Genomic DNA, 21970 nt, shown 5'->3' with positions numbered 1-21970 from the left:
GCCGCCTCTTCCTCCTCAACACTCCCCCATGACGCCTGGCTGCTGGGTCGTTCGGCGCGGCACACTCCAGCTCACTGTGCTCCTCCGGCAGCCTCTCCAGTGGAACACCCCCCCCCCCAGCGGGGCTGGGCCAAGACTGGATGCGGCCCGCTCGGAAGCTCCCCTTCCCGGCCACTCCCACCGGCCCCTGGGGTCCACCCAGAGGCGGAGCGGAGCAGGCGATGCCGCCGCGCCGCCCCCTCCCTGCCCCATCCCAGCCTGAACCCATCTTGGAGGAGCAGCTACGGCGAAGAGCCCCCCCTCCCCCCGCTTCCGTTTTTTGGGGGAGCGGGGGAAGAGGCTGGGAATCCTGGTGTGGCCTGATCAGTTTCAGGTGGCTCCTGCTCTGAGTTAGCAAGGGCGGGGGCTGAGCTAGGGCCCGGTGTGGCCTGATCAGTTTCAGGTGGCTCCTGCTCTGAGTTAGCAAGGGCTGGGTCTGGGGCAGGCACGACAGGAGGGTTGGGAAGCCTATCCCAAAGGCAGTCCTCATTCCCTCCCTAGGCTGCAAAACCTGAAGGCTGTGCCTGACAGAGCCCTTGACCCTCAAAAGATGCCATATTGTGCTCGCCAGATCCATTCTCAGAAAGGTATTGTTGCCCTTGTCTGACAAATGTATCCTGTCCTCTCTGTAGAGGTCTACTAAGTTGGCCCATATTCCAGGGTGGAACAAGGTGTGTCCACCCACCCATCACAATCTTCCCCAGCTTCCTGTTCACCTCCTGGCAACCCTTTTCCAAGCATCTGGGGTCCCCTTCATCATACCACATGTGGCATGGCAGAATGGTAGACGACACAATCTACATACCAGGCCACTTGCTCCTAATGAACCTTAGGCTGGCCTTTTCCTGAATCATCAGTGCTGTCCCTTTGACAAGGCCAAGATCATTTCCACCCAAGTTGATCAACAGTATATGAGGCAGTGGCCATTCCTCCCCTCAAATAGCAATGGGAGAAGGCTGCACCACCTCAATCCTCATCTCCCCAACTGTTCAGTTGAAGTAAACTTGCTGAGCCCCACTTGTGAGCTGATGTGCTTCCTTCTAACCTGGTAGGCCACCCAGAAGACCATACACTGACCACAAATGGCAACTCTTCACCTATTGTTCCGGATTTACCGTGGCTGTTGATGGTGGTGACTCTGAGGAAGATAATAAAAAACATGTCTTATATTCCAGATAGCAATCAGGTCACTGGTGGTCTCTGGGGGTTCTGCAAAGAAGAGAAAAGAGACTTTACTACAAGTGTATTTATGGACTTGGAATTGTTGTCTTAATGCACTGATAACTCTTGGAGTTGCAAGCAGATGGAATGAAGTATTATTGAATGTGCATTTACTAATCAAATGATTTAATGTTTGTATAATTCAGTAGCTGTATAGAGAAAAAGCATTTTCCCTATTGGTGAAGTGCTTGAAATGAGAGAATATTGGGTTAATGTTTGGATAAATAGCAGTAAAAGCATTTTATAAAAATCAGTTTTTTCACAGTGATTCTGTTTGATGTATGCTGACTTGGAAAGAAAGCAGAATTAACAGCAGAACCTTCATGGTGCTGCCAACAGGCAAATGTACAACTTGTAATACCCTGACCTCCAACAATGCAGCCATTGTATGTCTGGCACGAAGTATCCCATGGTAGCTGCAGTAGAGGCTGCCCCAATATGAAAGGAATGGGTCCTGAACCTAAAGTGCACCAATTCCAATGCATCTAAAGCTCTCTGGCCAATCGCCTATCACCACCCTTTGTCCCTGACCTTGGAGGAAAGAAACCAGCCATTGCAGGGTGGACCCCTGAATCCGCATGTCAGTGAGGCGGCTAGTCAGTAGCTGGTGGTCAACTATCAAATATGGCTGACAGATCTAATAAGAGCAGCACCGCTGAGTCACAGCAACCCATTCTATGACCTTACCCAAAAAGTGTAGGTTCGACACTGGCTGATATTTCGCCAATTTGGTCAGGTCTGCAGATGAGGGTGAACCACAGCCTCTTTAAGGGGCGTGGGAAAGATCCATTCAAAGATAATCACCTGTAATGGTTCACATAGTGTCGTCTGGCTAGCTTTCACTAGCCAAGATGGGCATGGATCCAACCCACAGATGCTAGGGCACACAGTAGCAAGGATCCTGTCAACTTTTGCGGTGGCTAAAAAGGCAAATGCAATTTTGGACTGTATCAACAGAAGTATAGTGTCCACATCACGTGATGTGATGGTATTGCTTTACTCTGCTCTGGTAAGACCTCACCTGGAGTATTGTGTTCAGTTTTGAGCACCACATTTTAAGAAGGATATAGACAAGCTGGAACGGGTCCAGAGGAGGGTGATGAAGATGATGAGGGGTCTGGAGACCAAGTTCTATGAAGAAAGGTTGAAAGAACTGGGGATGTTTAGCCTGGCGAGGAGGTGGCTGAGAGGTGATATGATCATCATCTTCAAGTACTTGAAGGGCTGCCATATAGAGGATGGTGTGCAATTGTTTTCTGTGGCACCGGAAGGTAGGACCAGAACCAGTGGGTTGAAATTAAATCAAAAGAGTTTCTGGCTCAACATTAGGAAGAACTTTCTGACTATTCGAGCGATTCCTCAGTGGTACAGGCTTCCTCGGGAGGTGGTGGGCTCTCCTTCCTTGGAGGATTTTAAACAGAGACTAGATGGCCATCTGACAGCAATGAAGATCCTGTGAATTTAGGGGGAGGTATTTGTGAGTTTCCTGCATTGTGCAGGGGGTTGGACTAGATGGCCCTAGAGGTCCCTTCCAACTCTATGATTCTGTGACTTCCTCCAGGCTGAGTCGAGTGAAGGATCCAGAAAAGGACCAGAAGACATGCTTGATGCCTCACGTTCACTCACTCACTGAAGTGTGGTGGGGAGGTCATGTCAGAACGACGAGACCTTATCTGTCAAAAAACTCGCAAAAGCCTCACAGCCTATTTCCAATTCCCTAGCGTTTGGTTTACCTTGTGACAAGGTTGTTAATTGTGCCAGGAGTGAGGTTGCAGATGCAATCCGGGTCGCAAAGTAAGCCTTCTTTGTGGCCCGGACTGCCATCTCATAGGTCCACATAAATGATCTATAGAATATTCTCGCTGTTTTGTCATGAGTACGCTGCCACCGCCTCTCTAGTCTTAGTCGCTGTTTCATCGATCGTAGCTCCGGGGTGTACCATGGTGCCAATTGAGAACGGGGATGAAAAGAACGCTGGGGAGCAGTCTTGTCAATAGCTGCAGAGAATCGGTTATTCCAAGTCTATGCAAGCTCTGAGTCACCCGAGGGCCAGAGATCCTGCAAGGCCATCTGAAACCGCACAGGGTCCATCTATTTCTTTTTTACTTTAGAGCTCTTCCAATTTACCTTCCTGCTGCTTTTCTGAGAGTTTGGCAAAGTAACTTAAACAGAGTTATATGGTCCTTCAAAAATTAAGAGTTGGTTTTCAAATCATACAATGGCCGACAAAACAGCGTGGCTTAGTAAAATGGTTTAGCAATCCCAGACTTTAAAATGTATTATGAGACAATATCTTTCTTGGTCAGTCACAGTTTCAACCAGGATTGTTGCCACATACATTTGCTAAATGGTGTTCAGCCAATCTTGAGCAATTTATTGACATTTCTTCTAATGGTTGGCTTAAAGAGAAAATATCTATAGCACAAGAGTGTGGCTCAATTATACCTTGGTTTGAATACCTACAAATCTCTCTTCTATTTCAGTCCCCCAATTTAAAGAAATAATTAAACCAACCTCTTATGTGTCTGGGGTGTGCTATGAATTCAAAATCTCTAAACTTTAAAGGGTTACTTTCATTATTATTACAAAGCTCTGTTGTTAGATGCATATCCTTCATTAATACCATCTCAGAAAGCATGGCACATAGATCTGGACATTATTGTTACTGATCATCAATGGAATAAGATCTGGTCTTCAATAGCCTATACTTCTCACTCAATTCCTATACAACAACTAGCAAAAAAAGATCCTATTATAGTGGTATCTCACACCAGTAGAGCTTTCTTATTACAATCCAAAAATGCCAGCACACTGCTGGAAATTATGCAGATCTAAAGTTCATTTTACCATTGTTGGTGGTTGTGTAGAAAAGTCAGCTGATATTGGAGTGAAATTCTAGCACATGTCAACCTAATTACAGGATATTGTTTTCCAAAAGATCCTTCTTGATTTATGGCCCAAAATAAAGATTCCTTAGGATGTTAAAGACCTCATTTCCAGCTTCTTGACAGCAGCAAAACATGTTCTGGCCTTAAATTGGAAGTCTCTTAATCTCCCAGTGATATGTCATTGATACCAAAAATATGGGATTAATTTCTCTTGGACAAAACTTCAGAGTGGATTGTACAACAGGATAAACAAAATACCTCTATAAGCATTATGAATAAATAGTCAATATGGTTACAAATGTTTACAGAACAGGATAATACTGTGAATAAAGTATCATTAATTAATTCACTTGATTTATATGTACACCACTGAATAATCATACTGTAATTTCTTAAATTAACTAATTTAGTTGGGAATGCTCACCACCAAGTTAAAACTGCAATATCAAAAGGTAATATGGTTGACTTTTTAATATTAATTTTAATATTAATTAATTTGAACTCCATGTAACAACATTTTATTTTTGGTTTAATGCATATACTTATAAAACAATTATCCATAATATAAATACAAAAGGGGGAAGTATTGTTATTCTGAAGATGTGTTGTATTCTAGGGTATGTAAGGATTTGATGTATGGTATATCTTCATTAATTATTTAATAAAAATTAAAAGTTAAAAAAAAGTGCACCATGAAATTATTATTATTATTATTATTATTATTATTATTATTATTATTATTATTATTATTATTATTATTATTATTATTATTATTTATTTTTCGCATTTATATCCCGCCCTCCCCACCAAAGCAGGCTCAGGGCGGCTAACAACATCATTAAGTAGCCACAATAAAACAATAAAAATGATTACAGTAAGATCAATTAAAATTAACAATTACACTTTAAATATTGAACAGATTTTAAAAACAGTTTTGGTGCTAAGTTCCATACCATGATGTTAAGCCGCGCTGTACTTTAGTTGAAGGCCATTTGAAAAAGTGTTGTTTTACAAGCCTTGCGGAATTGGGCAAGGTCCCGCAAGGCTCTAACATCATCAGGGAGTTGATTCCACCAGTGGGGGGCAGCAATAGAGAAGGCTGGTTCTCTGGTAGCCTTCAATCTCGCCTCCCTCAGCCTGGGGATTTCTAATAGATTTTGTGATCCAGATCTCAGTTCCCTCTGGGGAATATGTGGGGAGAGACGGTCCCTAAAGTAGACAGGACCTCAGCCATATAGGGCTTTAAAGGTAATAACCAGCACCTTGTAGCGAATCCGGAATACTATTGGTAGCCAGTGCAGTCTCTGCAGCCCCGGCTGCACATGATCCCGAATAGATAAACCCAGTAACAGCCTGGCTGCAGCATTCTGCACCAGCTGCCGCTTCTGGATTTGAGACATGGGCATCCCCATGTAGAGGGCATTACAGTAGTCTAGTCTCGAGGTGACCGTAGCATGAATCACTGTTGCTAAGTCGCTGTGCTCTAGGAAGGTTGCCAGCTGTCGTGCCCGCCTAAGATGGAAAAAGGCGGATCTCACAGTGGCTGCTATCTGGGCCTCTATAGCCAATGTGGGCTCCAGTAGCACCCCCAAGCTCTTGACTTTAGGCGCCGATATCAGTGGCGCCCCATCAAAGGCTGGTAAAGGGATTTCCCTTCCCAGGCCACCACGACTCAGACAAAGGGTTCAGCTTCAGACGACTCAGCCTGAGCCACCCCGCCACAGCTTGTAACGCCGGGGCCAGTTTTTCTGGGGCGGAGGCAGGCCGGCCATCCATCAGCAGATAAAGCTGAGTGTCATCTGCATACTGATGGCAACCCAGCCCAAATCTCCTGACAATCTGGGCAAGGGGGCGCATGTAGATACTAAACAACATCAGGGAAAGCACCGCCCCCTGAGGCACCCCACAATTAAGCGCTCTGGAACAATTGTCCCCCGATCGCCACCCTTTGTCCCCTATCACAGAGAAAGGAGGAAAGCCATTGTAAGGCTAACCCCTGAATCCCCGCATCGGCGAGGCGGTGAACCAGCAACTGATGGTTGACCACATCGAACGCCGCCAACAGGTCCAACAACAACAGCACTGCTTACCTGCCTCGATCCAGTTGTTGCTGGAGATCATCTGCTAAGGCAACCAGCACCGTCTCTGTCCCATGGCCAGGGTGAAAGCCGGACTGGTGTGGGTCTAGGACAGAAGCATCCTCCAGGAAGCTCTGCAACTGTAACGCTACTGCCCTCTTGATAATTTTACCCAAAAAGGGTAAATTTGAAACCGGCCAATAATGCACCAATTCGGCCGGGTCTAATGTTGGTTTTTTCAGGAGGGGATGGACTATCGCCTCTTTAAGAGGTGTTGGAAAAAGCCCATCCGAGAGGGACCTATTTATGATATCCCGTACAGGATATTGAAGCTCCATCCGGCAAGCTTTAATCAGTCAGGAAGGGCAAGGGTCCAAATCGCAAGTTGTTGGGCGTACAGTTGCAAGGATTCTGTCAACTTCCTCCAAGCTGAGTGTTGCAAAACTGTCTAAAACCGACCCTGAAAACAGGCACGGAGCCTCGAGTTCACTTACTGTTTCAATTGTGGCAGGGAGGTCACGGCGGAGCAACGAGACTTTATCCGTGAAAGCCTCACAGCCTATTTCCAATTCCCTATAGTTTGGTCTGCCTTGTGGCAGAGTTGTAAGAGTCCGAATGATACTAAATAATTGTGCTGGGTGTGAATTCATGGATGCAATCTTGGCCACAAAGTAAGTTTTCTTTGTGGCCTTGACTGCCATCTCATAGGATCTCATATACTCTTTATAAGATGCTCTGCTTGCTTCGTCGTGAGTCTGCCATTGCCTCTCTAGTCGTCTGAGCCTCTGTTTCATCGATCGCAAATCTGCATTATACCACGGCGCCATCTTTTCACAGGGGCGCAGAGGATGCCGAGGAACGATCTCATCAATGGCCATGGTGAGCCAATTTTGCCATAGCTCAACCATGTCATCGAGCAAGTTGCCAGGGGGCCAGGGATCCCTCAGTTCCCTCTGGAACCATAGTGGGTCCATTAGGTTCCTTGGGCGAGCTAAAATACGCTCGTTGCCTAGACAGGTTTGGGGTGGCACATCCATGCAGGCCTTCAGGGCATAGTGGTCGGACCATGGCACCGCATCAGCAGTAATTCGGGTCTCTGTAACCGCTGATGGAAAGATCAAATCCACATGTGCCCGGCCTGGTGAGTGGGTGTGGCTACAAATTGAGAGAGTCCTAGCGTAGCCATGGATGATACTAGGTCCATTGCCCGATTGGAGTCTGCATCATTGGCATGGACGTTGAAATCACTCCGGATTAAAAGCCTTGGGTGTTCCAACTCCCAGCCTATCGCAGCCTCCATCAGGGATGGTAAGGCGCTGGCTGGTGCGCTAGGCGACCGGTACACCAGCCAGATCACCAACCCCTCTCCCACATCCCACTTCAGACCTGCACATTCAATGCCGTCGATCTCTGGTGCCAGTAGCGCCCTGAAGGAGTAAGCCTCCTGTATGAATAATGCCACTCCTCCCTCCCCCCATCCACTAGTCTGTGACTGGTGAAAGACTGAGTATCCGGGGGGGGGGCTACCTGGGAGAGGGTTACCGTCTCCCCTTTGCGTATCCAGGTCTCAGTCACGCATGCCAGGTCCATATCCTGTTCACACAGAAAGTCCTGAAGGATCGCGGTCTTATTATTTATGGACCTGGCATTGCATAACACCAGTGACGAAGGTGGATAGTTCAACCTGTCCCCACCCCCTGTCACCCTTGGGATGGGACACAGACTAGAAGGGGCCAAGCACCCACACGTCTCCGCCACCTTTCATTACATTTCTGTCTGTTCCCACGGTCATATCTTCCCAGGAGTTCTGGAATCCTCAGGTCGGTCATCCCCCCACTGGTCTCCACAATCACCTCCAACCAGTGTCAGATAGCCTGTAGTAGTCCTATGCTAGTTCTATCTCTGTCACCACTGCTAACTAAGAGCCCTCCCCCAATCACTTTATCAACCCTGCCAATTTAACCTACCCTAAATGGCTGATTAATACTAAACCCTTAACCTGGTCCCTCAATCAATCAGCTTATAATGATCCCTTAAGCTAGTTAAGTTCTAAACTCTCTTTTACTCCAATTCATACTCCAACTCAAATAGCCAGTAAATCAATTTCCTAATAGCTAATTAATAATAATTAATAATTAAACCCACCTTTAATTCTCCCAGATTAATACATCTCCCAATTTCATTCATCCCACATCAATCAACCACTAATAAATTAGGTTCCATTAAATTTAGCAGCTAAACCATAAATAGATAATTAATTAATAGCACATTATCAGCAATAGGCAATAGTGTAAAATAGAAATGGGAATAAAGTGCATTATAGTTAAAGTGCTACAGTATATGCTTGTGTGCATGCAGTCTTGGCAGGAGCACACACCACCAGTCCAAGCCAACCCCATCCAAGCTGGAAAGCAAGCCGGGGCAGCTACAGGATAGAGGATGATTCCTCGTCAGCTGAAGGGGGGGGGGAAGGGGGATTAAAAGCCCCTCCCAACCACTGCAAACTCTTCACCATCAGAGTCCGAGGTGCGCCAAGCTGTGGCTCAGCCAAGCTGGGGAAGCAAGCCGGGGCGCTGCAGGGTCGAAGATGATTCCTCGTCAGCTGAAGGGGGGGAGAAGGGGGATTGAAAACCCCCTCCCGACCACCGCAAGATCTTCACCATCAGAGTCCGAGGCGCGCCAAGCTGTGGCTCAGTCAAGCTGGTGGGGCAAGCCGGGGCAGCTGCAGGGTCAAAGATGATTCCTCATCACCAGAAGAGGGAGGGAGGGAAGGGGGGACTGAAAGCCCCTCCCGACCACTGTTAGTGCTCCACCGTCACGACTAACGTCGGCTCCGCCACTCGCCGTTCCACACCTCCTCACTCGACTCCCTGCCGCTCACAGCTCCATTCCTCCCTGTTTGGCTCCCCGCTCGGGTCGGCGCCTCCTGCTCGTTGCCCAGCAGCCACTCACTCCAGTCCGAGGCTCGTCTCCACTCTGCCAGGCCGACCAAAGCAGTTGTAGGTGTCTCTTTCTATTTTCCCTCTGTGTCTCACTGATGGTAGTCTCTGCACAGTCACAGCAGGCTGCCCACTATAGCAACCACTTCACTCCTTTTCTAGAGCAGAGCTGAACTGCAAGGTTCTTAATTTGCAGGAGCCTAGCACCGGCGCTCCATGCCGGTCGGCGCCATCTTGTTTAGCAAGCTGCCCAGACCACAACCACACCATTGGGGGGGGGGGAGTGAAATCTCGGAATGTCAGATTCCTGGTCATGCCTTCCTCAGCCCACTTGACTGGCCACTCCTCCACATGCCACTGCCCCAAAAATATAACCTTGAATCCTGCTGTGTCAGACGTAATCTGCAGCTCTAGCTCAATCCGCATGTCTTCTTGCCAGAAGGAAACCCCACTGAACCTGGCCAGAAACTCCTCCAAAACCTCCAGATCAGCTCTCATGCTACTGATGGTTTGCACCTTGTGGTATGGTAACCTGAGTCCCACCATTGCATTACACAGCCACCTGAGGAATGCCTTGCCTGGCATGACTGCCTTACAGGTGAAATTAAGATGGCCTACCAGCTGCTACAGTTCCACCAACATAGCTTTCTTGACTTTGAATGCCATAATGGGGGGGGGGGGGAGAACGAAGAGGGGGAGAAATAGAATGAGGGGTGGGAGAAATAAAACGGGGAAGAAATGGAACCAGGAGGCGAAAGAAATTGAAAGTAAGGAATGGAAATAAGTGAAGAGGGGAGAACGAAGAAGGGGAGGAATAGAACGAAGGGTGAGAGAAATGGAACGAGGAGAAATGGAACCAGGAGCGGAAAGAAATTGAAAGAAATAGAAAGAACAGGGGAAAGAACGAAGAGGGGGAGAAATGGAACAAGGTGGTTAAGAATTGGAACAAAGGGATAAAGAAATGGAATGAGGAGGAAAGGAAAGAAAAAGAAAAAAAAGAACTGTCTTACTTACCATCACATACTGTTGACTGTACGGTCTGGGAGCATGAGCTGGCTGGGCCCCCGAAGGGCGCAGGTGACCTGGGTGCCGGGAGGCAGCAGCAGGAACGAGGCTGGGTCCTCCGAAGTCCACAGGAGACCCAGACGCTGGGAGGCAGCCACTCCAGGTGACACCAGCATCAGGAGGCAGCCACTCCAGCGTGACTGGGGCCCCCCAAAGACTATAGGTGACCTGGGCACTGGGAGGCAATGGCAGGAACGAGGCTGGGCCCTCTGAAGGCCACAGGTGACATGGGCACTGGGAGGCAGCCACTCCAGCGCAGCTGGGCCCCCCAAAGGCTGCAGGCGACCTGAGCACTGGGAGGTAGCAGCAGAAATGAGGCTGTGCCCCCCCGAAGGCTGCAGGCGGCCTGGGCGCCAGGAGGCAGTGGCAGGAGCGTGGCTGGGCCCCTCGAAAGGCAGAAGGCAACTCTGGCACTGGGAGGCTGCCCCGCGAGCTCGGCACATCCCCAAGCACAGTAGGCAAAAGGAGCAAGGGCGGAGCCGGAACACTAGCAAAGGCAGCCATTATGCTGCCAAGACCAGCCGGAACGCTGCCAAGGCCAGCCAGAACTGTGTTCTGGTGCGTTCCGGCTTTAAAAAAAAAGCCCTGGGTATCAGTTACGGTCACCCCATGAAAACAGTCACATTCATTAAAAGAAGCAGTCAGTTTCTGCAAATGTTCCAAACACACTTTGTACAAGTAATAAGCTTCTTCCATAAATAGACCAACTTCTTTCTCCACTCCATCTTTGTTTCCTTTGCTTAGGATCTATTTTGTTTTCATTGAAAGGAAGGCACTTCAGTTCTGTGCTGCAACATTTGACAAACTGACTGCAATACAATTAAAACCACCAAAATTATTTTTTCCGCTTTCTATCTACGGAGGCTCAGATCATGAACATTGCCAAGCTGGTGGGTTTTTTTAATCTGCACCAAACACAGCAATTGACCCCCTTCCTTTGTTGCGTGACCTGGCCACAATAATCCACAGAACAGTCACCTCTAGATTGGATTACTGTAACTTGCTATATACTGGCCAGCCCTTGAGACTGATCTGGAAACTCCAGCTGATCCAGAATGCAGCAGTGCGAGTCCTGATTGGAATATCACAGACTGCACATATTTAACCCATGCTGTGTCAACTGCACTGTCTTCCAGTGGAATACCAGGTCAGGTTCAAGATTTGCCACTGACCTTCAAGACCTTGAGCAATCTGGGATCTATGCACCTCCAGGACCACCGCCTCCAGTATGTCCCCTGAAAAGCATTATGCTTCATTGAGAACTTCCCCTGCCTGGTGGAACTTTCTGCCAAATAACATCTGTGTCCTGCGGGACCTGATGTAATTCTGCAGGGTTTATAAGGCAGAGATGTTCCACCAATCCCTTGGTTGAGGAGAGCGACAGGTACCATCTTGACTGGCACTCTCTCTCTCTTTCCTCCTTGTATCCCTTACCTCTTCTAGGAAGCAGCAACATGAATTGTTTTTTTACTTAAACTGTTGGGAACTGTTTTTTTGCGGTATTTTATTGTTGTTAATTGCTCAGAGTTCTGAGTACTCAGGGATAAAACTATTCATAAATTGAAATTATAAGCAAACTGTTCCCATCCCCCTGGTTGTCATTTAAACCAATAATAAATACCACTTCTGTTGCTAAAAGAAAACAGCCCATGGTCCCTTTGTCAGGTTCCTGGGGTTTTGTCTTCACCTAACATTTTGCACCTGCCATGTTCATTGTGGAGAGTACAATGGTAGTAAATAAATTCATAGGTCATTTGGTAGTAAATTAATTCACAGGGCATGTAGGGGACAGATGTGGGTGGTGAATCTGACCTGCATGCTGTTTGTCACAGGTTTAGAGGATAATTTTCTCAATTATGAAAGACAAGCACTGATATAATGGCTGAGTTTAGTCATTGCATGCAACAAGCTATAGTTTGTCTGCTTTATATACAAAACAAGCCACAATGTACACTTCAGTCTCATTTTGTCTACTTCTGGCAACTCAATAAAAATGCATTTATTGTACATTTAAAAATAAGCCTTAAAAAGAAATCAGAGAATACGCAATTAATAGTCAACCAAAGAAAGCTTTTGTACCACTAATAAAAGGCTACTCTGATAACCATTAGGGGTGTGCAATTTTTTAACCGGTATTTTCCAGTTCGGGTCCATTGGACGTGGGGGGGAAATAGGATTTCTGAAAAATCCCAATACCAGTATGGTATTCAGATCCAGTTTTTTAGGGGCTTTCCCGCAGGGTTTCCTGAGAAAACCCAGATACATGCATTTGAGATGCTGAAATATAACTGAAAAATACCAATAAGGTATTTTTCAGGTATATTTTTTACTCTGGTAGATCTGAACACACACCCCTAATAACCATCAGAGATCCAGAGCCATAATTATTTCCTGAGCTTTCCAAATATTTGAATGCCCAAATTATGTTACTTTTAAGAAAAGAAGCTCACTAGATCATAAGATTGTGTAAGGGGATTTGATCTTTGAGGTATTACTGTTTGCTTTCTTATTTTAATATGTGTAGAAACTCAGTACGTCACTGGCATCAATCATGTGCAGAGAGAGCTCCTTTGCAATGTGTTATCAAAACACGATGTAATGTATGTCTAACTTCTGAATACCTGAGTTTCTGTTTCTTCTCTCTTTTTGTATTATAAAGGGCTTATTTTCAGCTTTTGTTCTTTTTATTTTAGAGGTACAATCCTTAATGTATTTAAATTAGTTTGTTGCCAGCACTGATAAACACATAAGGTGTTTGTTAGAAGTGTTCCTATTACTGCTTTTGAATGTGTGTGTATGTGGGGTGTCATAGGTTAATTATGATCATTTAAAAAAAGATGCATATGATTATAAATGCCTAAGGTACTCTTTCTATTTCTTGTAATTTTTAAGTAACAACTTTTTTGACCTTTAGGTTAGGGTTGCCAGCTCCAGGTTGGGAAATTCCTGGACATGTGGTCTGGAAAGTAGGGAGGGTGGGGCTTGAGGAGGGGAGGGCCCTGGTGCCATAGATTCCAGGGGAACTAACCTCTGTCATCTGGAGACTACATGAATTGGTGATATCTAATTTAACTGGTAGCATGTCCTGTTGTGAAATGCAGGAGTAATTATTACACATCGAAGGGTGAAGGTGATCCCATTAGGTGGATCAAAAATATTGACAAGGTAGGCCAATCAGAATTTTTGCAAACCTGGGGAACAGGAAATGTTTGCAGTTTTACACATTGCAAGTTTGATCCTTTTATCTTTATTGAAAACATCATGATGTGCTTATTCCTTGAAAATGTGTGGAAATAGCAATTTGTTTTAAAAGCAAATACACTGAAATCTGTTTGTGCCTCCCCTTAACTTGACAAGAAGACAATATACATATTTTTTTCTTGAGGATTTTTACCTGTATGCTCTGCATAATGAGAAACAAATCTCAGTCAGAGTTTGCCCTAAAGGTGAAAAACGCCGCTTGGCACCAGAACAGCCAATAGAATCATGGCAAACAGGTAAGTATTTAAACATTGTGTCAAGTCAGACTCTGCCTAGCCACAGTGAAGTGGATATGTCACTAGGGCTACGCTGAACCACAAATGCTATCTTCCAGGAGAGAAACCAAATGAAATGTTAAGAACTTGAATCCCCTTTTCCTTTTAAAGTATTTCTTAGAATTGTTATTTTTAAAATTAGACCTGATGAGACTTTTTTGTGTGAAGAAGACTGAAGGAAGAACCCCAGTACTTAATGTTAGCCTGTCTGAGGTCTGGTCTCTCTGAGGCCTAATCATGCTGGTGTTTTTCCCAACTCCAATTAATGGGTAAAAACTGCATTTCTGAGGTGATAGAATTGGCTGTAGCTTTTCAGACTAGGGCTGCTAATCCCCAGGTGGGGGCAGAGGATCCCCCGGTTTGGAGGCCCTCCTCCCAACTTTAGGGTCATCAGAGAGCGCGGCGAGGGGAGGGAAATGTCTCCTGGGCGCTCCATTATTCCCTATGGAGACCAATTTCCATAGGGAAATTTGATGGGAGAATTCTCCCATACAGAGAATTGATCTGTGGGTATCTGGGGCTCGCTGGGGGCTGTTTTTTTTTAGGTAAAGGCACGAAATTTGCAGCATAGCATCCAATACCTCTCCTCAAAACACCCATCAAGTTTCAAATGGATCAATCATGGGGTCCAATTCTATGAGCTCCAAACGAAGGTGTCCCTATCCTTCATTATTTCTAATGGAGGGAAGGCATTTAAAAAGTGTGCGGTCCTTTTAAATGTGATGGCCAGAACTCCCTTTGGAGTCCAGTTGTGTTTGTCACAATCTTGCTCCTGGCTTCACCCCCAAAGTCCCCAGATATTTCTTGTATTAGATTGACAGCCCTATTTCAGACCACAGGTAGAGCTGTCAAAATTTAATTGCTCCCTTGTGTAAAAAAACACAAAACCAAAACCTTCCTGCAAATAAAAACAATAATTAGCACAGTTTGGAGAAGGATTCTAGTTATAGTTGCCAATTCTGGGTTAGAAAATTCCTGGAGATTTAGGACTGGAGCATGGCAAGGGCAGCGTTTGGAAAGAAGAGGGACCCCTGCAGTGTATATTGCTGCATAGTCCACCCTTCAGAGCAGCCATTTTCTCAGGATAGCTGATCTCTGTAGTCTGGAGATCAGTTGTAATTCTGGGAAATCTCCAGGCCTCACCTGGAAATTGGCAATCCCAGTTCCAACCTATGCCTTAGAATGCTGAGCTAGTTTACTTGTTACAGTTAATTAATGTCGTGGAACTGTGAAAATATACAGTGCTTCACTTGTATTCTTACTCATTCCACATTCTTTTTATTCATTCAAGTGCATATGTAGACCAGGTTTGTTTCATCAGAATAAAAAGAATTGGTTTGATTGTGCATCTTCTGTTCCTGTGAAAGCTGTCTTCCATAAATGAGAAAGATAAATATATTGATCTAAATGTAGGTCAATAACTTATTCCTCTGTATGTGTTTCTTGTTGTTTTCTGCAGTAAATCAAAACATCCTGCTGCACTACAGTAAGACACCACTTTGCCTTGTTGAAGGAATCTGGGAACGTTGGACCTTAGCCAAATATTCAAAATGGTAATGCAAAGGTATCTCCTAACATATGTGGGAGTGGTGCTTGCTTTATATCTTCATCACTTCATCAGAGCCATTGAAGTCCCTCGGGATCGTAAGTCCACTGATTTATTTTCACATTTGTTCGTTCATATATCTAGGGAGTAATGTTATTAACTTGTCAGAAAACATTTTTGTGAAGACTACTTAGCAGCTCTGGGGGTTTTGTGTATCCTTGTGGAAGTTGCCCAAATGTCATGGCCGATGTCTGTGAAATCCATTTAGGTGAAACCCCAGAATTAATCAGAAACAATAATTGCATCCAGAGGGTGTCTTTGAATTCAGTTGTTCATGGGCAAAGAGGTAACAAGTTAAAAGGTATGAAAGACAATTCACATGAACTAAAGAACACAGGAAATGCAAACGGCAATATAAATGTCTATGTAGCGTCATCTGGTTGATTTTGCCATAAAATTGAACAATTTTACCTGTGTAATTGGATCTGTAACAATTTAATGTGTTTGCTGGTCATATTCCAGACACAATTTAATTGTGTGTCTGACTGTAATGTACAGTTTGTTCAGGGTCGTGTAAATAAGCCTTCACCGATTCTTTATTAGCAAGCATAAAATGACTGAACTCCTGTGGCTTTTAATGAACTTACTAGTGGAGTGACTAGCAAATGGTTCCAGAAGACAGCATCAAAGCAAACTTCCAGTGCAAAACTGAACCAGTTTGCAGATTAATGTACAACCCCTATGTGCTGATCTGTTTCTCCAAGTCATATAGATCTGTTTCTCCAAGTCATAGATTCATAGAATCACAGAATAATAGAGTTGGAAGGAACCTCCAGGGTCATCTAGTCCAACCCCCTGCACAATGCAGGAAATTCACAAATACCTCCCCCTAAATTCACAGGATCTGCATTGCTGTCAGATGACCATCTAGCTTCTGTTTTAAAACCTCCAAGGAAGGAGAGCCCACCACCTCCTGAGGAAGCTTGTTTCACTGAGGACCACTCTGTCAGGAAATTCTTCCTAATGTTGAGCTGGAAACTCTTCTGATTTAATTTCAACCCACTGGTTCTGGTCCTACCTTCTGAGGCCACAGAAAGCAATTCCACACCATCTTCTATGACAGCCCTTCAAGTGCTTGAAGATGGTGATCGTATGAAATGCTTCCTGTTCTTGCCCTTGACTTTTACACTGTCAGTGCCAAACTTCCAGGAGAATGCCAATCATTTTTAAAAGTCATCTAAAAATGCTGCAAGGGCTCAATCCTGATTGAACCTTTAGCACTCTTGTCCTGTCCCTTCCCCCTTCTTGCCTCTTCAAGTGCCCAAGTCACAGGGAGGCTGTATCAGCATTTGGTAAGTGCAAAGGTTGGGGTGGGGGACAAGAATGCTTCAGCCTGCTGCACTGTGATCCTTATCAGAACTGGGCCCTCACAGTATTTTAAAATGGTGATGGCATCCTCATGGCAGCCATGAGGATGCCATCATGTCTAGTTTGGCTCTCAGATCCTGCCACTAGGCAGTACAGAGCCATTTTACTAAATGCTTTGATGTACAATGTGGCCACTCAACAAAGCCTTTAAAGCAATTTTTATAACTTAAAAAATTATTGTGGCACAGGTTTTTGTGAGCATAACCTCATCTTTTGAACTCTATCTCATGAAAGCTTATGCCACAATCTTTTTTTTTTTTTTTTTAGCCCATAAGATACAACATGACTTTGTTTGGATGCAATACATGGCTTGCCCTCTGAAATTTGCACTGTGATGACATTGCCACTTGATAAATACTCCTTTCTTTTTATTATAATTGTGTTTTTAATCTGGTGGATATAGTTCCATAAGCAAAACAAAGTAAGGGGCAAAAAACCCAACTAAAAATGGAATTTGGACACCTAAAATGTGTCTGTTAGATCTGGTTGTTGACTGCAATAAAATTGGACTGAACTGAAAATGTGGAGGTCACAAGCATATATATAAGAAGATTAAACAAAATATATCTTTGTTGTTACAGTGCACTTAAATAGTTAATTAAAAAACAAAATAGGTAGGGGTGGCCAACAGTAGCTCTCCAGATGTTTTTTGCCTACAACTCCCATCAGCCCCAGCCATTGGCCATGTTGGCTGCGGCTGATGGAAGTTGTAGGCAAAAAACATCTGGAGAGCTGCTGTTGGCCACCCCTGAAATAGGTCATTAAGCCCTACGGCTAACAAACACACTGTGCAGTACATATTACATTCAGTATATTCTTAGTAGCGCGCTTTGCAGTACATATACATTGTACTGGAAACGACTGGTGTTTGCACAGGGGACTACCTTTACCTTTTTATACTCTTAACAGAAGAGACTGGAAAAATTCAGTTGCATCATACATGTACACACTGTATATGTAAGTGAAGGAACTGCTGTAATCGGTACACCATCTCTCACTCTGCTAGGCGTGGCTTTAAAGATCAAATGTAATACTCCCACAGAGCATTTTTGTGCCACGGTAATTATTTGGAATGCCCACACCAGTACCTTACACAGCTAACTACAATGCAGACTCCTTCATATAGTGAGTGTGGTATTAAATTGGGATCACTTAAGAAGGCCTTTGTGGCTGAAACATGTCGTCCAATTTTATTGGTTCCAATCAGTGCATACTACAAAGTGTGCCACTAAGAATATATGGATGTAATGTGTACTGCACCGTGTGTTACTTGTATGGCCTAAAAGCCTGTTTTGTTTTATTTAACTATTTAAGTGCACTGTATTATTAAAGATATATTTTGTTTAATCTTTTTTATATATAGATGTAGTTCCATAGACAAATGTAGTGGCATGCAATGACCACTCTGGATACATGAAGCATATGTTGTCACAAGATAAAATTTGTTATACTTGATGACTTCTTACTGTTCATTTTAATAAAAAAAATCATGCAAGATCTGCGTATAGACATACATGTGAAATATATGGGCATTTACTCAGCAGTGAGAGGATTCATTGGATTGCAGCCTTAGGTTTGGGAAACACTACAGCACCAATGAAGTTACTTCCCCTGTATGGACTGGTTTACCTCACACTATGAAGTGCTATGTAATTATAATCCACTTTTAATTGCCACCAAAATTTGGATTCATCCTATCTGGTTTTACTTAAATATGAAGCTCTTTTCTATTCTATAGACTGCCCGATCAGGACTGACTGATCTACCACTGATAATTAGAAGTCTTGAATATATGTGCTGTCAATGATTGCCATGGAGACTATATAAGGAGGTGCTCCATAGTAGACAAGAGAGACTCATTAACTGTCTTCTCAGGCAGATACTGTCATTGAGAAACATGTAGGCGTTGACTCCAGGGAAAAAATAATACTGGCTTACTGTTAGAAAAAATGTGGTGTAGTACAACTTATAATTGTTATCTATCATACCTTTTCTGAAGATTAATAATTCAGTAGGCATTTATATCAAAGAAGATGAAGGATGTCTTGGTTAATTTGTCCTAATAATAGCCATAACAACATATTGTAGGCCAGGATTCCCCAGCTTGAATTAGTGGACACAAACACAGTCACTGATACTGGGTTATTCTGTCACATGTACAAGACTTTGGAATGAACCATGATTTAGCAGAGAATTAAGCTTTTTTGTCAGGGATAGTGTTGTAAAGTTGGCATAAATACAACACCATAAGAAAAGGAACTGAAGCAGCTTCTGTGTAAAAACTGCTTCATGCTGTAGTCATGATGTGCAGCATGTTTCACCACATGTATTCTCATCACCACATGGATCCTCTGCAGGGCCTGTAAAATGGAGCTGTTCTGCCAGGCCTCTGGCTGAGGTGGCGGATGTCCAATTAAAAAGTCAGTTATCCCTGCTGAAGCGGCTTGGATTAAATAAACCTCAGAGTCCAACAGCACCAGTTTTTGAGATTGTGTGTACAACAAATGGTGCAACCTGTTTTTTATTTCTTTGTGAAATGTATTTATGCAAAATGTATTTATGTGAAATGTGTTTATGCTTGCCAAATGGTACACTTGGGGCTTCGATACAAATATTGGTTCCTCATCAATCACAACACCATGACTGGTGGTATCTAGAGTTCAGTGGAGAGAGAGTGCAATCCTAAACAGTTACACCTTTCTAAGCTCATTGACATGAATGAACTTAGGCTACTGTAGATCTGCTTAGTATTGTATTGCCAGCCTCTCACAGTTTTTCTATTCTGTGGATTTTATTGAAGGGTCTCTTTGTCTTTCCTTACTAATACTGAGCTTTATTTATAGGGACATCAAGAATTTTACTTTGTGCACAGAGGTTTTGATTGATTGCTTCTGCTTCTACTTTAAGAATTTGGCACTTGTTCTGATATGTAAGCCTCCTGAAATAAAAACAGGGGCAGTGAAGTTCAACACGAGTGATTTCTAAAAAAGGAGCTTCCTGTTAGTGGTTTTTTCTTCCATTGGAATGAAAAAATGAATCATTTTGTCTAACCAAGTGTAATCAGACCTTAGAAAAGTTAAAAAACAAACAAACCACACTCAGTACTTTGTTTGGTATCAGTTGTGATTATATATATACGCACACACACACACACACACAGATGTGTCCAACCATTTTCCAAGATGATTCACTGGAACCTTTCCAATTCTGAGTCTTCTTTTGAGAGAGGCTGCTGAAAAAGTAGATTAGATTCTCTGTATGTTATTTTGTTATGGTGGTTTGATAAATCATATGAAGCACTGCCTACTTCAGAGTTCTGTTGCTCATCTCAGGAGCTTGTAAAAGTGGTACATCCCAAATCAATAGAAGGCAAACATCTGCCTTACCCAGCTGGGTCCATTTCAAAGGTTTTTCTTTTTTCTTTTTTTTTAAAAAGGCAACCAGCTCTGGAGTTCCTTTCTCCTTTCTACAAGCTGCCAGGGAATTGGATTTTTAATCTTCCTTTTATTTAACCCAGAAAGTGCTCAGCCTCTCTAGCCCTCCGGTGCCTGCCCATTGTTTGTGGCAGAGACTCAATTAATTAATTCATCACTCTCATTTTTGAACTTGAAAGGCTTCAGGTTTTACTAAGTCGAGCAGGTGGTACATAAATAGCTACAGCTGCTCTGGGTTTATGATAAGTGTGCAAATTGCTGATTCTGTGAATAAATGAGCTGTATTCCACCAAACCACAGGCCTCCACAAAACTTCTCTTCTTCATGGAGATTAGTGTTTCCTACAGGTGCAAGGATGCATGTTAGAGCAAATCTCTACCAGTCAGGCCAGTGTTGAATGTTGTGTCATTTAGCTAGCAAATGTCCCCTGGAAGTTCTTATAGGTGCAGCTGCTAATATGGCTAAACAAATCTGAGCATCAGCTGTAGTCAGACAAAATAGGTTTTAGACTGATACACATACATTATTTTAGAGAAAAATGGAAAAATAGGGGTTGACTTGTGAAAAGAATAGTAAGGTAGGTGTCCAGAGATTATCTGCATTCTGAAAAGGGATGTTCTGCCTCAACATTTTTTTTAAAAGAATGTTGTGATGGGAGCAACCAGCTAGATAAATATTTTCAAAAACTGCAGGCCAAAGGAAATTTAGTAGTCATGGGTTAAGTGGACAGATCCTCTTAAAGTTAAATGATTAAACAATAGGAAACAGAGGGAAGATTAAATGACCACAGTGATTGGAAGTGAGTACTTAAATCCCCCAAGGACTTGCATTAAATAGTACCAGTCTTAATTTGATTATAAATGATGCGGAATCAGGGATGGACAATGCTGTAGTAAAGCATGCATTGACACCAATAATGAAATCCCAAAAAGATTGGAAATAAAATGAATGTGAAGGGAGAAAGTAGGAACCATTTTCTGTACTCTTATGCACAACAGTGGTAGAATATGTGAATCCTGAATAAACACTGAGTATTCAGTAGGGGGTAAATTCAGGACAAAAGTACTCTTTCACAAATGTATAATTAATGTCAGAGTTCATTTTCACAGCATGTGGTGATGGTTGAGGGGTAGATAAATGCGTAGAAAGTAAGCCTGTCCATGGATGCTAGTCTTGACAAGTTACATGGAGTTTGTGACTGCAGAATGTTGAAGGAAAGTACATTTGGGTTATTGCATCTGTAATATCCATGTTCTTTAATTGATTTCAGATCAATGTAGTTTGTAAACAGAAAGCAGTTTATTCACTAATTTAAGAACAGAAAACAGTTTTATAACACTAACTTAAAGGTAACAACTTGAAATCAAAGTTCCAATACAAAGATACTTCCAAGAAGGCTGGTTGTTGTGGCTGAGGGACTCCGTCTTCACCACACCCATCTGTTCATCAAACAACAGCTTCTTCGGCTATTCTGCAGGGCGGGGCAGAAGAGCAACCTACCTAGTTCATTTAGGCTTAATTTAAGTTCAGTATATACCATTTTTATAAAATCTTCTCCTAGTCCCAATTTCTCCATAACTGCAAACATAAAATCCCAATTCACATTATCAAAGGCCTTCTCTGCGTCTGCAAAGAATAATGCCACTTCTTTTTCAGAATGCTTCTCATAGTATTCAATAATGTCTATAACAGTTCTGATATTATCTCTGATTTGGCTCCTGGGAAGAAATCCTGCTTGCTCATCTTTAATAAAATTATTCAAATGCTGTTTGAGTCGTTTTGCTAATATCCTAGCA

General features: G+C 43.6%; 1 protein-coding gene across 26 annotated transcripts in view; it reads left to right on the top strand.

Moving 5' to 3' along the window:
• NFASC (neurofascin) overlaps positions 1-21970 on the top strand; it is a 351530-nt gene that overhangs the window by 146781 nt on the left and 182779 nt on the right. For all 26 annotated transcript variants that reach the window (XM_060231340.1, XM_060231335.1, XM_060231339.1 and 23 more), the window contains exon 3: positions 15226-15410. In XM_060231340.1, the coding sequence (XP_060087323.1) occupies positions 15317-15410 (94 nt within the window). In that variant the 5' untranslated portion in view covers positions 15226-15316. The remainder of the gene's footprint in view (positions 1-15225; positions 15411-21970) is intronic.

The sequence above is a fragment of the Heteronotia binoei genome, chromosome 2 (assembly GCF_032191835.1).
Source record: "Heteronotia binoei isolate CCM8104 ecotype False Entrance Well chromosome 2, APGP_CSIRO_Hbin_v1, whole genome shotgun sequence".
In the NCBI taxonomy this organism is placed as follows: domain Eukaryota; kingdom Metazoa; phylum Chordata; class Lepidosauria; order Squamata; family Gekkonidae; genus Heteronotia; species Heteronotia binoei.
This window is presented reverse-complemented; position numbering and strand designations above follow the sequence as displayed.